This window comes from Eufriesea mexicana, unplaced genomic scaffold, assembly GCF_001483705.2.
Source record: "Eufriesea mexicana isolate 0111107269 unplaced genomic scaffold, ASM148370v2 scaffold577, whole genome shotgun sequence".
NCBI lineage: Eukaryota > Metazoa > Arthropoda > Insecta > Hymenoptera > Apidae > Eufriesea > Eufriesea mexicana.
The window spans coordinates 251,127-268,621 of NW_016908721.1; the positions used below are offsets into that span (position 1 = coordinate 251,127).

The 17,495-nt window shown below is 38.3% G+C and overlaps 1 protein-coding gene across 1 annotated transcript in view; it reads right to left on the bottom strand.

Annotated features, from left to right (window-relative positions):
* Nucleotides 1-3,851: 3,851 nt before the first annotated feature.
* Nucleotides 3,852-17,495, bottom strand: part of Hr4 (nuclear hormone receptor 4) — a 36,392-nt gene continuing 22,748 nt past the window's right edge. Inside the window, exons 6-11 of the mRNA XM_017897608.1 lie at nucleotides 6,512-6,646; nucleotides 5,903-6,166; nucleotides 5,314-5,506; nucleotides 5,164-5,169; nucleotides 4,262-4,389; nucleotides 3,852-3,932 (exon numbers count right to left, since the gene is read on the bottom strand). Of these exons, the coding sequence (XP_017753097.1) occupies nucleotides 3,852-3,932; nucleotides 4,262-4,389; nucleotides 5,164-5,169; nucleotides 5,314-5,506; nucleotides 5,903-6,166; nucleotides 6,512-6,646 (807 nt within the window). The remainder of the gene's footprint in view (nucleotides 3,933-4,261; nucleotides 4,390-5,163; nucleotides 5,170-5,313; nucleotides 5,507-5,902; nucleotides 6,167-6,511; nucleotides 6,647-17,495) is intronic.

Genomic DNA, 17,495 nt, shown 5'->3' on the forward strand with positions numbered 1-17,495 from the left:
GGAGAACAGGAGTAGGGGAAGGGGGAGCGAGGAACGCAAAAAATGTCTACGAAGGTAGGAGACAGAAGGAAGAGAGCGAAAAGGAACAAACGTATCGGTCTAAATGCTAACACGTTGTTTCCCCTCTCGTATTGCACTATACGAACGGTAACTTCAAATCAAATTTTCGCGCGTAAACGAGAGAAAACCACGACGATCGCTTTATCGGAAGAATGAAAAATGTTATTCCCGTTGGTAGCTATATAATACGAAACACGTTAGCCAATGGATTGCAAATTATTTTAACATAATTTAGCGAGGTTCTTTTCTTTCTTCTTCGTTCTTCTATTCTTGTTTTCTCTATCCCTCTTTCACTTTCTCATTCTCACACACATACGCACTCTCTTTCTCTCTCTCTCTCTCTCTCTCTCTCTCTCTCTCTCTCTCTCTCTCTCTCTCTCTCGCGGTTGCGACCTCATCGACCGTCCAATTGAACACAGAGACAAGTGTACGATGATGTCCGGGGAATACAGGAACCGTTACCCCCAGTTCCTTAACCGCAAATAATATACATTGTTTACCGTATGAAGTATCCCATCGTTAGTTAAGTCTTATAGTATGGACAAGTATCCCTAGGCTAGTAGGCCCAAGGTCTGTGTGTATAGTTCTCGTGTTGATTTTTTCTTTTTTTTTTTTCGTACGTGCGCTCGCGACCACGAGTCCGGCGAAACTCGAAACTTTTGTCTTGATGTGAAAAAGGCAACAAGGTTTGTCGAGAGTAGAGAAAGTTCCTCGCGGAAAGCCTCGGTGAAACTTGTTTTGAGCAGAGATTCGCTTGGTAACTGTCGTCTCGATTCGAAGACGTTCGTGAATCCAACGGACAGACTGATGCGCGAGATCGACGAACAGGGGTAGGGGAATCGGGAGTCCTTGAAGGTTAGGGAGGGGGCTTGAAGAGTGGGGATAAATGCAACACGACCGAAGGCATCCAGATACGCGGTATGGTGCTTCGGGATCGAAAAAAAAAGAAAAGGGGAGGGGATTCGATTTCATCGTACTCGTGATCGTATGCGTACCGGTGATTAGCGCGTGTTTACGATAATTTCTATGGAGGCAAGATGAAACAATCACGTTTGCGATAGAACGTGCGCTGATTAATCATTACATGCGTATACAAGGAGCATTATTCATCTTTTTTTTCGTTTTCACATTTTCTTTTCCAAGACACGAACAAGACGATTTCGACTGGCGTCAGCCACCGGTTTTGCTTTCCTATCGTTATCTTGATTTCCTACAATGGATTTCGCTATCTTAAATAATTGAGCCAATCCGGAGTGCCTGGTATTTCCGTGTCATGGTGAAACTGAGTATCACACGTGTCCGCGACACATAAATGTACGCACATGTACATCTACATTTGCCAAATTGGGAACAGTTTGGTAAATCGGATGAAAGCCTGTATAAGAGATAAAAAAAAAAAAAAAAAAAAAAAAAAAAAAAAAAAAAAAAAAAATGTAATAGAATTACCTGAATTTTTGTTTTCCATTTTCCTTCGTCACGAATATGAGCTTCCCCGTAACAGAGAAATACCAAGCCTCTTGCTGTTCGTATTTTTCGTTCGGTTACGCGTTTTACCTTCCTTTCTTCTTTTTTTCGTTTTTTTTTTTTCTTTCTTGTATATAATACTATGAAATTATCGCAGTCGTTTCAACGAGGAATCATAAAAAACAATCTTTCGTCGCGGATCAATGGTGAACACCTGGTAACGAGAAACGTTCGAACGATCCGATCCTAGCCAGGATTTTCGATAGAAAAAATATCACCCCGATACGGCAGGCTACGAATTCATATTAGAATTATATAAAAAACGTTTAAAAATGTTACTTACGTCGAAAAATCAGCCATCGGTCCGAGAACGTACGTTACGAAAATTTTTGCAAAACATTTTTGCAAGTGGTCGAAGCGAACATGGTCGAAAATCTCGCGAAAGCTTACCCCTTTTTTTCGTCAAATGAATTATCACGGATAGTCCCGTACGCGGCACTTCATATAGTAAGCTCCAGAAACGCGCGATCTCGTGATCTCGTATATGAAGATGCAGATCGGATCGTTCGATGAGACGAGTAAAAGATTGGTTACGAACAAGGACATCTTCGACCGGTGAATGATGCACGATACTTTTCGCGTAAAGATCACGTCGATGACGATAAAATGTAAATTAACAAAACGGTGAATATATATATGTATATATGTATATATAATATAGTCTTCTGTGTTGCGCGCTTGGACCATGATTCGGAGTGGTGAATGACGACAAGAACGACAATAACAACGAGGACGATTTACGAATCGATAAGTCCGTACGTAGCCTAAATTGATCCTAACCGAGATGTCCATCCGTATGTTTTCAACGTCGGCCATCTTGGTTTCTAGTACAGCGGAATGGCGCCACTGAACAGTCCGGCAAGACTGGCCTTACGCACCGTTTGCAGCTCGTAACCTTAACTTTCCCACTTGTAAAATCCGACGGTCACGCGAACGTCGTCGTCGTCGTTTTTGCGTACGTACATCCATCCCAGACATGTCCCGTTCCGGTTATAGACGACGTTCCGTTAATAAAAATCCACTCGACGGCCGTGTGTTCCGTGTATCTTCTCTTATTTTAGAATGGTAACTGAAATATCACACTTACGTTTGCGGTACGTGATGAGAACGATCGGTTGGTTAGTTTAGAGGTTAGAATCACGTGGATACATCGACGAGAAGGTTCAAGTATTTATAGGCGCCTAGAGTTATTTTGCTGTCAAGGATGTTCGTGCTCATTTGTCCGTAATATACTTAATTATACTCGCATGTAAATATACTCAAGAGATGCGGCGTTCAATAGGTTAAGGATTGTTTCGATTATTCTGAGTTTCGTGAGTTTGCTGTTCATCTGTCGTCGATCGTCATCATCATCATCATCATCACCATCATCACCATCATCACCATCATTATCATCATTATCATTATCATCATTATAATCATCATCATTATAATCATCATCATCATTATCATTATCATCATTATCATCATCATCATCATCATCGTCATTGACATTATCATCGTTATCATCGTTATTATTATGATCACCATATCATCAACATCGGTCGATTGATCTTTTCGGTCATTTTGGTATAGTCTGCTATTTAGTTTTGATAGTGGTGGAGAGTAAGTAGTAAATAGTAGCAGTAGTAGTAGCAGCAGTAGTAGTAGGTGGTAGTAGGTGGCCTACAGTGAGCGTACGTAACGAGAGTCTTATTATCGATCGGATTATGCAACGTGAACACACAATGACGTAGTTGCGCGGTACTGCGTACAGAAATATATTATTATAGTCTTTTAGTTTCGATAAAAAAGTTCAGTTCCCTCCTCGATTGATTTCTCATCTCGAGGTGGCGCGCTTTCTCTCTATCTCACTCTCCCTCTCTTTCTCTCCCGCTCTCTCGCTCTCTCTCGAACTCTTTATATTCTTTCATTAATTTCTTTTTTTCTTTTTTCTTTTTTCATTTCTTATCTAAAGCATTCTCTCTCCTCCTCCGTATCCCTCGCGGTCTCCAATTTCCAAATCCTCTTCTTCCATTTATTTTTATTTTTCTTTTTCTTTTTTTTTTTTTTTTTTTCTCGGACCTACGGCTAAAACGGCCAACGGAGCGAGAGAAAGGGATTGGATGAAAAGAGACAGAGACAAAAAATAACGCACCCTCGCCGAGACATGTCCCAGATCCTCTCCCGATTCCACTCACACCCGATCATACACCTCTGTTTACGGGTATAGTATAGTATGTATATAGGTATTCAGCTTCGTTTATCGTCAGTTTGTTTTTTATTTACTATCTTTGAATTGTTGAGTTCAATAGGAAAGGAACGTAGAACATTTTACTCTCAAGTAGAAGAGCTGCCGCCGATTGTACCTGGAATTCAGGAAGAAAAACAGGGTTCGACTTAGATCGTACTGCTTCGGATCGTCTCGCGAGTACACGTTTGCAAAAATAATTTCAAAAAATTTTACTATTCTCCTCTATCTCTCTATAATCTTTCTATAAATCTCTGTAATCTATAATCTTTCTCTATCATCGATATAAAATTGTGTACAGTTTCGTAAATCCGTATTTCATTTTATTTTATTTCATTTTATTCTATTTTTTCGAATGGGCTATAGCTATACCGCGTTGCGTCGAGCGAGAAACTGAACTGTACACGGTTCATACGGTGATCATTTCGATTCTATTTTCGAACTTACTTCGGGCAACCTGACGAGTAGATCGTGAAATCGATTCGGCTGTTGGGGCGCGCTGTGTTCGACAAAACTTCGCAGACAGCTCATGTACCGTTCTTGTAGATGTTCTAATTCCATTGTACCTCCACGTGCTAAGAGAGGGCAGATAGAAGAGGAAGAATCGTGATTAGGTGCGGATAGCTCTCGGAACGCGCGTGCTCTAGCTGTGTTTCGTCTCTAACGTTTAATTGATCAACTTGCACGCAACGATACATACGATTCAAGCTATGTTAAGTTTATTGCTCGTAATTATCCCGTATCTTCGTTTCTTAATTTAATTAATTAATTTAATTTTCGTTTCCTAAGCTTTTCCAATGTTTGATCCGTAATAAGAGAAGCACATGAAAAATTGCATTTCAGTCGAGACTCGTGGACATTTTTAATATAATATCTCGTAATTTATTTCCTCCATGATATTTCTTTAAAGATATATCGAATATTTAGAAATTTTTTTTAGATATCTTGAATATACAGAAATTATTTTCTAATTTTAAATATTCTATGTATTCCCAAAAAATTTTGAATAGTCTATACACCATTGACAAATTCTAAATATTCCATATCCCATATATTTAGAATTTGTCGATGATATATAGAATATTCAGAATTTTTGGGAATATATTGAATATTCAAATTTAAAAAAAAAAAAAAAAAAAAAAAAAAATATTTAGAATTGATTAAATATATAAAATATTTAAAGTTTTATGGAAATATATATATATAGATGATATGTTGAATATATATAATATTTGGGAATTTTTATGAATATACAAAATGGCACGAAGAACGTAAATATATGACTGTTCGTATCATCGTGCTAATTAGAATAATTACGAGCTGTACGCTATGTTAGCACTGAAACTTACATTTTGCTTCGCCAATTGCAGCATTAGCAAAAAGGATGCATTTCTTTATATCTTAAGTATCTCGATTGGGGAGGGGGTAGAAAAAATAGACACGTACGATGGATGTGCATACTTGGTGTAAAATACTCGTTGCCCGGTGAAAATACTTACCTTGCGAGAGCATGGTGATTACTTTCAGACAGACGTACTCTTCCATCCGTAATCTCACCCTCCTGAACATCAGTGTGACATACGTAATCTTTTCCACCATGAGTCCTACGTCTTGCTGTAATTGGTCCATGGTTATCGGCCGGCCCATCATGTTCGTTAGGCACGTTTGCAACGTATACATGTTGTTCGAAACCTGTGCACGAATATATTCCTTTAATCGACCATCTCGCGGACAATTCACCGTATTATTCTCCTCACGTTTCAAGAGAAGCGCATAGAAAGTGCTTCTCGAATTTCACGAAAGCCTTTGGCAAAGAAAAATATACATCTCCTCGACCAAGATTTATAGTAGCGTATTAAGGATCCTATTTATTCGACACTGCCCGAGACAAAAACCGTAGCCTACTTCGCTCCGTCGGTAAAAAAGTCGATCCGATCGGTAAGGAAGCAGGTGCACGCTATCGGTTCACCGCGCGAAATAAATCTGCCGGTTATATATCTCGGTCGGTTAAAGTGAAAGTTCCTTATCCGCGGATCTGTGCTAAATCGAGCAGCGACTTAGACGACCATGGTAAAGAAAGGTAATTACTTCTTGCATAAAATCCGTTCCCATCACGTCGCTACCGACGTTGGAGAACTTGTGCTGACCATGTATCGCTTGGTAAGCGGAGGTGGTCAGCACCAGGATCTCGTGCCACTTGTGGGTGAGCAACGTCGTGTGAACTTCGACCGGTAGCTCAAGGTAAAACGGTAACCTTTTGGTCCACTGCACCAACTTGTACACTATGCTGTCCCCTATCTGACACAGCTTGTCGCTTAAGTTTGATTTATGGTCCAGCAGCTCGTCCAAGTTCTGCAACGTGAAACGAAAAGTACAGGCGCGAATATATTCGATGTTGAACTTTTATTCGCGAAGGCGCCAAGGTTAGGAAGATTAACCTCTGACGCTCCGGTGGCGCCACTGCGGAGACTTAGTGAAGCTACAGTGTGCTATTTATTTTTTACCGATAAAGATGGACGAAATAAGGCTATTTGTAATTCTTTTCCTTTTGAAACGAATTTCTTATTATAAGAGCAATTATTAAATTGCATTTCCTTTATTTTAAGCAATTTGTCACTGTAAAAGGAGTTGTAGGTCGACAGAATTTTTTTGGTTATGAAATTTTTCATTGAGAATGGAATTACTGGGAAAACGTACCCTTAATGTGGCAATATCTTGGAACTCGTCGCAGTCTATGAGGGACTGGATCATGGCGACGGTCGCGTCGAAAGGGAAAGCTCGATCCCTCGAACTGCTCACTGTGTTGTCTAGCCTCTGCCTTAAGTGTACCACCTTGAACACAGAAAATTTGTCTCTCAAGTAATTTCCATTCGTTAAATTCATCTGCTCCAAGATACTAGCTCTGATAGAGTGCAGGTCCTATGAGAACAAATAGAACAGATATCTATTTGCATACTATTTTTATAAATATTTTCACATCAATATTTATTTTATTAAACATATCTCAACATTTATGATAAAATTTTGGTAGGATTACATTTACATTTTCCAAAAAGCCACTCTTATGTAACCTGTCAATTAATTATGCAAACAAACCTAAACTGTGCACTGTTATATAGGTAAAATTAAAGAATGAAGGGGCCAGGAAATATAAATTTATACGTATAATTACAACTTTTTAGAATTATCTTAAATTATCGTACTCCAAACACCACAATTATACCATTTTTTAATTTAATTCCTCGTTTAGCCTTGTCTCTACAGAAGATACTAGTATCTCGAGTGTATCAACCTGTCTACCCTGCTCCATTCTTAACACTAGGTTTACGGACGCTATCTGTATAGCTATTTCTAAGGACACCTGTCAAATTGTTAGGTAAAGGAAACCATGTACCTTTTTTTAACGATTAGTTTAATTTAAAAACAATTATATATTATATTAACAGTCTTAATATAAGTTAACTAAATCTGTTACCATCGTATAATTGGAGGAACCCTTCCGTCAAATTGACAGGTTCCGTAAATCTAGCATTAAAACCCTTCAGATAGGACACTGTCAGTCGCCTAGACGCTGTGATGGCGCTGAGAAGCACCGAGGTTCCGCGATTCACCACGGTGGCGCTTCGTTGTTTTCGACCCGCTGAATGGAAGTGTCGCGGGGTCGTGCTTCCTACGTAAATTCTATCCGGTCTTTCGTTGACCTTTCACTGACCTTCCAGTATTTCTGGAATAGTCGGTGGAGAGAGGTCTCCGGTTCGCATGTGTGACACCGGGGAGAGCTGGGATAAACCCTTAAAGTTTCGTGCACACGGTCGAACGCCACGGATCCGTGGGACACGCGTTCTCGTTGCTGAAGGCGATCGCGGCTGAGGTGGAGGGACGAAGGTGTTGGAGGAGGAAGAGAAGGAGGTAGGGTGAGGTCAGTGTCCCTTGTGCAGACTTTCACGAGTTACGAAACCGGCGGAGAACTGCCCGTCCTTGGCACCGGCTGTCGCTGATTTTCTATTGTCCCTACCTCCGAGTCGTCGTCATCATCGTCGTGTTTCACTCGGATGCCTCGATGCGACGTCGATAACGACTCACGCCTTCTTCGACGTATGAACATATAATTCTCTCCTTTCCTATCCGTTTCCAGACTATTTTCACGCGGCTTAACGAGCTCGCATCCTCGAGTAATCCTGTACTAACTCTACTGACGAATCTGGTGAAGTTAGGGTTGCTTGGACCCTGTACTATAACTATAATCGATCCATAGTGTATACCTAAATATAATTTCCGGTTTAATGAAATTTCTGTCAAAGTCAGCCGTACGTTTTTAGCGATTGTAAACACGAAAAGTCTGAAATTGGTGTTTAAAATGGAATCCCATTCGTTGAATTAGGTGGACAGAATTTAACCCATTATGGTTTCACAGATTCCGTTAGATCTGAAGATATAAGTAACTCTCATGGATTATTTTCGTCGATTATTCTCAAGTAACGATCCCTCATCTGTTGGCAAGTTTGTTGGAGTTACTCATCTAACCTAAAAGACTCAGACAGGTCCTATTATAAGCAAAGAATGCATCTCCAATATGAAATATTGGTATCACCAGCTCATTCCTCTCACAGCTAACACTCGTCAACTCTTCTCACGTGATAACCCAACCCTTTGTCTATTGACAAGTTTGGTGGAGTCAAAAGTCTAACCTAAAAGGTTACACAGACCATGTTATAACTGAATAATACTGCCAATTGGAAACATTTAAAGTACAAGTGATCGTATCAATAGCCATTCTTCTCACAGCTCATTCTCACATAGTAATCCTATCCTTTCTCTATCCACGAGTTTGATAAAGCCAGGAGTTCCACCAAAAGCAACTGCAATCCTGTTTTAACTGAAAAGTACACCTCCAATAGGCAAATGATTAACCACTACTTCCCACAGATAATTCTCTGGTAACTCGAAAAGGAACTCTGGCAAACGATACAGCCCTCTTAGAGACTGCTATTTCTTGGCAAGCGTCAGCGTCTCCAATCCGAGTCTCCCAGTGTCTCCATATTTCGTCGAGGGATGAGAACTTTTGAAATTCGCGACATACATCGCCGTGAAGCGTGCAACGAGTCGCCCGGAGATGGAAAGTGACCTCCTTAATGGCGCTCCATCCACGGGGCCAATATTTATCCTGCTCGAGGAGTCATCGATTTCACTTTTGGCAATGGCCTCTACCGGGCCCGACTGTTCCCGGTAATTCTTGTCGTTGTTTGCATACCTCACGTGCCCCGTGGACGTAACACGGCGTCGTTCGAATGTTCTCGATGATCGTTGCACACCGATCCACACGCTCGTCGCGCCAACGGTCCTCGACGGCGTCCGTCGACACTTCGGCTCTCCTCTAGCGAATCGAAACGGTCTGATTATCGCGGCTAGTTCCCACGTTGCTATCGACGGTCATGGAAAATGACAGAACGTCCTCGAACACTCGAGATTCGCCGTTTCAATAGCACAATTTTAACAAAATCCGGGCACCAGTGATGCACGATAAAGGAGGAGCCTTTAGAGCAGTGACTCTCAACTTTTATCGAATAGTGACCAGTCCACCGATTTTCTTGCATGTAGTATACAGCGAATCGCGATTTAAACTTAACTATCGTTAATAGATTAGGCTAAATGCTAAAAATTGACAGTTCAAGATAAGAAAACGCCTTCACCGATTGGAGATCAGTGATTTAGAGAGAAATTTGAAGGTTAGGTGATCAAAGTGATAATTGTGAATGCAGAATTTTTAATGGAAAATTTAAAAACAGTCATTTAGGTAGGGTTAGGCTTTGGTAGGTTTAATAAGTTAATACAATGAGACTATCTGTTCTCTTCCTCATAAGTCAGCCATTTTATTTTAGCAAAAGGGTGCTAATTTCTGTTCTAAGGGGATTAACTCATATTTGGAAAAGGAATTGTTTGAAAGAGTGATATAGTTTTGGAATTGACTGTTTTATTTGCATGAAATTTGCTTTAAAATTTTGTTGGAGACTTTTGTATGAAATTCTGAGTCTCTGTAATTGCTAGTAATTCTTTTTTAAGTCTTCCTCATAAGTCAGCCATTTTAGTCAGCTATTACTTATTTTAGCAAAAAGGTGCTAATTTCTGTTCTAAGGGGATTAATTGATATTTGGAAAAGGAATTGTTTGAAAGAGTGATATAGTTTTGGAATTGACTATTTTATTCGCGTGAAATTTGTTTTAAAATTTTATTGGAGGCTTTTGTATGAGATTCTAAGTTTATGTAATTGCCAGTAATTCTTTTTTAAGTCTTCCTCATAAGTCAGCCATTTTAGTTGGCCATTTTAGTCGGCCATTTTAGTCAGCCATTTTAGTCGGCCATTTTAATTAGCCATTTTAGTCAGCCATTACTTATTTTAGCAAAAAGGTGCTAATTTCTGTTCTAATTCTAAGAGATTAACTCATGTTTGGAAAAGGAATTGTTTCAAAGAGTGGTGTAGTTTTAGAATTGACTGTTTTATTCGCGTGAAATTTGTTTAAAAATTTTATTGGATACTTTTGTATGAGATTCTGAGCCTATATAATTGTCAGTAATTCTTTTTAGAGGAGGCTTGCTAGATGCATGATGTCCTCCGATGAAAGACAGTCAAATGGACTAATACGTGTCGCTGTCGAGGCTTGGCTGTGTGAAATAGTTTTGTAGCAGCTTCGAGGATGGCTGATAGGAAACGCTTTCACGATGCAAAAGATAATACTGCGTTTAGACGAGTACGAAAAGGCATGCGAGATGACGACCAGCACTCGGCTGCTCGCTCGTTGTATCTATCGGCTTTCGTAATGTGGGAAACCTTGAGGCTTGCGCAAGCAGAGTCGTAAGAAAGTGAAATTGCAACGTGGAGTTCATTCATTTCAGGATCGTTCGAAAGTGATCGAAATACATCGGATCTGATCATTTTTCCATTTGCTTGCTTGCTTTTCTTCTTGGTTATGTTCTTCTTTGTTGCAATGATTTTCGAAATTTCTTTATTTTCTTTTTGTATGCTAACTTTATTACTCCATTGTAGGATTCGATCTTTGTTTACTTCATATGTCCACGTCTTTTTAACTATATTTTTTATATTTTACTATATTTATTATATTTTTACTATGATAAGTATATACTACATAATTATATTATATTTATTATACAGAGTGTCGCAGAAAAACGTATGCACACTTTAATACCGTCTTCTTTCTATTTAATTTTTTCTTTTCTAAAAAATCCATAATGGCTGATTTTAAACTAGATTTTGAAAAACGTAAATATATTTTAAAGTGCTACCAACATAATCTGTAATCAATTTAAATATATACTGTTTTTATAATCATGTAAAGTGTGTTTACATATTTCTGGGACACCCTATATTTATACTATAATGAATATATGCTACATAATTATTTATATTTATTATATTACATTAGCAATATTTTTTAACTATATTCTCTTGGAATTTTATTCTTATTTGGAGTTTGTTCATTTTTCCACTTGGTTGTTTCTCTGTTTATTGGATTTCTTTGTTTCCTTTCTTTGAGATTAATTTGCTCAGTATGGATTTTCATTGAGTGATATTTTTAGTTTTGCTACTTGTCCGACAATACAGAGGATCATGAAAATAGGGTCTTCTATTTTCGCTATTATCCTCATCCCTGTATCCCAAGACAACAAGGCGCTTTCCATCAAAGTCCATCGCATTAATGGATACCTCTCAGGACTCTCAATCGCGTCCCAGAGCTGAACCTAACCTAACATAATCTAACATAACAGCGCGAACTCCATCGGCGTTTCTCGGCTCTGAGAACGCGGCCGCAAGTGCTCGCGATGATTTTGTAATCGTTGATATATTCATTTCCTGTATGACTTCAGCCTCTGTCCAGAAGCGGCATAGTCATCGCGCAGAACGCATCGACCGAATAACGTTTCGCGAACGATTGTTCTAGACGTGCGGGCAACATGGCGATCTCGATCTCCGAAGATATCGGTGACGTAACCCTAACCGACATCGCGACGATGTTCGATTTTCGCCTACCACTCGAGCCGACTCGAGGAAAGGTGGCAACGAGCTGAAATTTCACTGTTCTCCCAGACACAGCCAAGAGCAAAAAGAATACTGGCTGGCTGCGTTACGAGGGAATTTATTTAACCAGAAAATTGCAGTCCCGATAAAAGCTGTGTACATGTAGACGAATACACGTGCGAATCGAACATAACAAGTTGCACATGAACACACGTATTTTATTTCTATTTTACTCTTTCTGATCAAAAACGAGTCGAAAAGTATGAAAGGCTGCTCCTGGTATTAACCATTTGCAGTCGACGATCTTTTGACTAAAGAAGAGTAGGCATTCGAACATTTTCTGCTATAAAATTGACGATATCTTTTTGAGCAGGGAATAAGAAATGATATAATAATTGGCACGTGAAATTATTTGATTTCGATACCTAACACATCATAAGTTTGACATATTAACCATTTGCTAGCAAGGAATTCACAGATGCATGTGCCAGAAGAGCCCAGTGCTTCTGTGACAATTGCCCGACGACGTGTATACCACGTCGTTGGCAATTCCACAATAAAAGCATTACGACGTGCGTGACACGTCTTTTTAGTGCATGTTTAGGTTAATTAATATCGATCTTCGAAATTTTAGCAAATGGCGACTGAAAGGCGCCTCTCGAGTGCAAACCTTATCGTGGTCTAGATGCACAGAATTTTCTTAGGGAAGATAAAATGTGATTGTGATCCGAAATTACGACCTGCTTTTACATTTTAGATCCATATATTGGATCCATGAACGAGTAATTACTGATGCAAGTTATGGGGTATGAAATTCACACACGTATTGTTGAAAAGATAGGTTTAGTTGAAGACAAAAATTAATCTGAGAGATATGATATGAATAAATAGTTTAGATGATTCTTATCGAATATTTATGGAAACATTCGTTCTAAGAATTTATATCATCTAAACTATATCGTAGTTATTTTACTATTAGAACCTATAATCCCAATACGTATAGAACGTTCTGCTTAGGTATCCAAGATTTTAAAGCAAGAACTTTCAAATTTGCTCGTGTCTAATAGAGGATGTGATAGTCCAACGAAACTCAGTTACAGGTATATACTAATCGAACATTGTGTCAAGTTTTTAGGGAAAAGAATTTCCTGCTTTGAAAAGGAGGAAATCAAGACTGCAACTCTGTGCGAGTTTTAAAATGGTAATAGAGCAGTGGTGGCACGATGTTCTTGGTAAAGGTAGTAGATACAGTATATCGGAACGTGGAGCGTGAGATTAGTTTGCGAAGTTTTATTCCGAAGATATCAACCGATATCAACCGATCTAGAATGGTCGATGGACTTTAATGACAGTATGTTCAAAGTTCTGGTCTAACAAGAATTGTTATAGAAACCAATAATTGTCACTGACAACTTGGTAACACTGCAGTGTTACCGGGATAAAATGAGTATCTAACTTTTAGATCACGTGGTTTTATAAGGAGTCAAACGAAGAAGGTCTGGTGAATCTGAAATCTAATCACGCTAGCTATCAGTGCTATGATGTGTCAATAAAATATCATAGCCCAGAGATGAGCAAACGAAGTATGATTCAGCAGTGTAGATAAACGAATACCTAACTTACAGATCATGCGATGTCATAGAAAGTTAATAGCTTCAAGTGCAACCTATCTTTGTACTAGGGATTGACAAGCTGCCATCTATAGCTAGAACCAAGTACTACGTAGAGAAAGACTGCTGATCTAATTAGTCATAGTGTAATAGAATCACCTTTCCTGACGCAATAACGAAGATTGAGCACACGAATTTTATTATTTACTAATTATTTTATAATTATAATAATATAGTAATTATAAAATAATTACTGGTCAAGAGCCTGAAATAAATTGGATAATACTGAATCAAATGACAAAGAAAACAGAGTAATAAGCAATATCAACGTGAGATGGAAACAGACCTCAAGATCATCAAAGATAGCCGTGTCATGCTTGTGGGTATCTTCTATATACTACATTTCCAATATTTAAAAATGAATTCTTCTACAACCCTGATATCAAATCAAGCAATCCATAATCAGCATCTAACATGCTGCAAATAAATAAGACAGGTCTACATAACCAGCATTCTGCCTGAACAGAACAACATTAAATCTGCCAAAGCAGCTGCACACTTTCACTAACAGCAAGTACAAAAAGTCCAGACCCAGTCATTTCGACTAACCCGACGGTTGTAGACTTAACCATGAACTAGTACAAAACTAGACTCGTGAAAATGCACCTCAAAATTATACACGTCCCTTTCAAATCCCAATTCTTAGAACCCGTTATACCATTGCATATCGCAAATTTCTCACTGATGCATCTATACACGTGACGCTCATATCAGATATCCATAGGTCGAATTCTCAGAAGCCATCCGGCCAGATAAACACCCAGATACAATTGCAAACAGCGGACGCTAAAACGGACCGCTAGCGCGCTCTCGCGGACGAACCGGGAGTTACTCCGCTCGGGTTACATGGCGGCCGGAGCTATCAGGAGCGGATGAAAGAAGTCCACCACTGGCGTGAAAGATCTCGTCGGAGCATGTGATCGGATCGCGTGCAGCTGCTTCGGAAAGTGAAAGTGAAGATACCTTCGGGACGTTCTCATCAGCCGCGCGCATTCTACCCGGCGAGGATCAACTTTTGTCGACCCGTGCTCGATTTCTAACGAGCCGCCTCGTATAAATCACTGGAAATCGTTGTGTTGCCGGTTGCACGAGCGACGTTGATCTATAAGCACTGGCAGGGTGTTCGAGATCGTCGGGTCTGTGGAAAAAATCGTTTCACACGTACGCTCGTCGGTTTGTTAGATAATCGGCCCGATGGAGAGCCGATAGAGAAATCCCGTGGAATATCTCCCGCACGGTCTATCCCGTAGGCTTCCGCGAGTTATCACGTAGATGCATCGCGTGAAATCGAACCAGTTGCGTCACCGCGCTCGCTCGGGAACGAGTGTACGAGAGAATAGGGAAACAGGTGGAAGTTGTCTACTCGCTCGCCGCCATTACGAGCTGGGGTCGCGACGTGTCTTCTCCGCGACTAGTAGGCATGTCTCGTTCCGTAGTTGCGCGATGAATTGGCAGATGGCGGAACGGTGCTATTTTTCACCTCGCTTCCAATCTCTAATTATGTACCGCGACTAGCGAACTAGTTTACCCGACTGGTTTCAGACTTCCTGTCTTTGCATTTATTGAAAACCCACCGTCGCTTGGGATGTAATTAATTGATTTCGCAATTGTATAGGTTAGGTGATCTTTTTCTGCATTGTGGACGTTAACACTGAGCGAGTTTTTGATACAGATATTTTTCTGAGATAATGGCAGGAAACTTTTATCAGTAATTACTAGCTTATTGCTTTTTACGTGTACTTTTGTGATAGTATATATTACTATACGATCACCGGTTATATGGTTATTTTTATTATTTGTGTAATACATAAAGAAATTATCGAGATCAGTGAGCTGTACTTTAATCTATATAATTATCATTGGTTTTTATTTACATGGGAATGTAATTATATATACCTAATGTAATGTAAATATGTTCATTATGTGATTTTAATTATTATTATCTGTGTCTGGTATACTTGGATAGGTATGTGAAGTTGGTGTTATAGTTTAATGTTAATCATTTCAGTGCAGCTTACATTATTTTTTTAATACTTTTCAGAAAGATTAATTGGATTAAATAGACCGTGATAGATATTTATTAATTTTCTTGAAATTTTTGAACTGTATTAGGAATTTAATTTCAGTAGGTAATTTCAAGTACTGGTCTTAACTAAAAGATTTTAAACGTAATTTTACTCTATCGGCTGAATAATACCGATCCGAATAAAGTGCAATTTGACCCTACCGGCTGTCAATGTGTTAAGCACCAGAACCACTGAGATGGCGCTGCGGTAGATTCGTCAACTGCGCATCGTTGCTCGATGCAGTGACACTTTTCGATACAAAATCTGTGTAATATGATCACTCCGTGTTACTCAAACGATTAATCGCCATAGAATAAATGATAGCTTTTATTTTGCCATCGAAATACATTGACAGAATTTATAATTCGTTCGTGAAATTATAATATTTGAAAAATGGAGATATTGGATTTCTCGTACCAACTTTGCGTCCACAGATGGCAGTACTAGTCGAAATTAAATCACTTTCCCTGGTTGCTTGTTAGGGGTTTGGAGTGAAGACCGTTTGGCGGGAAATTTGAATCGCTGACGGTGAATTCTTTTTAGTTTATTGATATATTCTTTGGAATTTGAATTTGTTAAATCAAATTTTTGACAAATTTTAGTATCCTGGATTTAATTGTTACTTAATTATTCTTTTATTTAATTACTATCGTAGTGAAGAAGGTTATGGAAAATGTTCGTGAGTCTTTTTAGTCCCGTGCTTTCTAACTGTAATATTTACATGGCCATAGTTATGCAATATGGCAACCTTGAATATTTACTTTATGTGATTCTGAAAATAGCCGTGACATACGCAAGAAATACTAGGAATCTCACTACTGTGGGAAATCACGGATGAATTTAAATTGGAAGATTGGTTCCTGGGATTCAAGAGATTCGTCGACGATTTCGCGAGTGTTGATAAGTATACTAGCATGATTGCAAAACTCTGGGAATGTTGTTCTAGTAGCTATAACCAAAACGGAATTCGACTTATAAATTTAAACGAATTGGATATTAATATTTATTAAATGTGGAATTTTATTTATTCTGACAAAAATAATTACTTCATTTTCGTGCAAGAAAGTATCAAAAAGCAGTTTCTCCTTCATCTTTTGTGTGAATTTTCGAATTAATTTATTTTATACGTTGTAATGAGGTTCTTTGGTGATTTATATAGCAAATTATGTGTTAATTTGATGACTGACAAAAATTTCTACAAAATAGATATAAAAAAGAGCTGGATTTTTGAACGAAATTAATACAAATGTCTCACTGGGTATTTTATAATAAAACAGCAATGTTCACATGAAATATAAAATAAGATAAAAAGAGCTATAATATAAATAATAAAATAATGAGAGAAATCAGTACTAAAATAATTCTGTTAAAGATAGAATTTTCTTATCACTATAAATTCCCTAGAAAGTCCCCAGAATTTTGGAAACATTTTTATTTTCTTAAGTTATGCTTCTATATCCCTCAAAAATCATTAAAATTAAAGAAATATGATTAAAGTAACGTAATTAAAAATTAGTATTTCACGTTATATTATTAATTGAGCCACCCACGAGCCAAAATAATTAAATCCATTTTTTGAGTTTTCCAAAATTTGAATACCAAAGCACTTGTCTTTTGATTGAATTTTGAACTTTCATTTTCAATTGTGAAACTGCGAATTTTTTTGAACTTTGAAGCTTCGAAACGTTGAAAATTTTCAATTTTGTAACGTTGATATTTTTTGAATTTCTGAACTTTTAAACTTTGCAGTTTTTCCAATATTTGGACTTCGAAATTTTGCAGCTTTTTCAACTTCTGAATTTCGAAATTGCAACTTTTTCAACTTCTGAATTTCGAAACTGCAACTTTTTCAATTTCTGAATTTCGAAACTGCAACTTTTTCAACTTTTGAACTTCAAAACTGAAAATTTTCA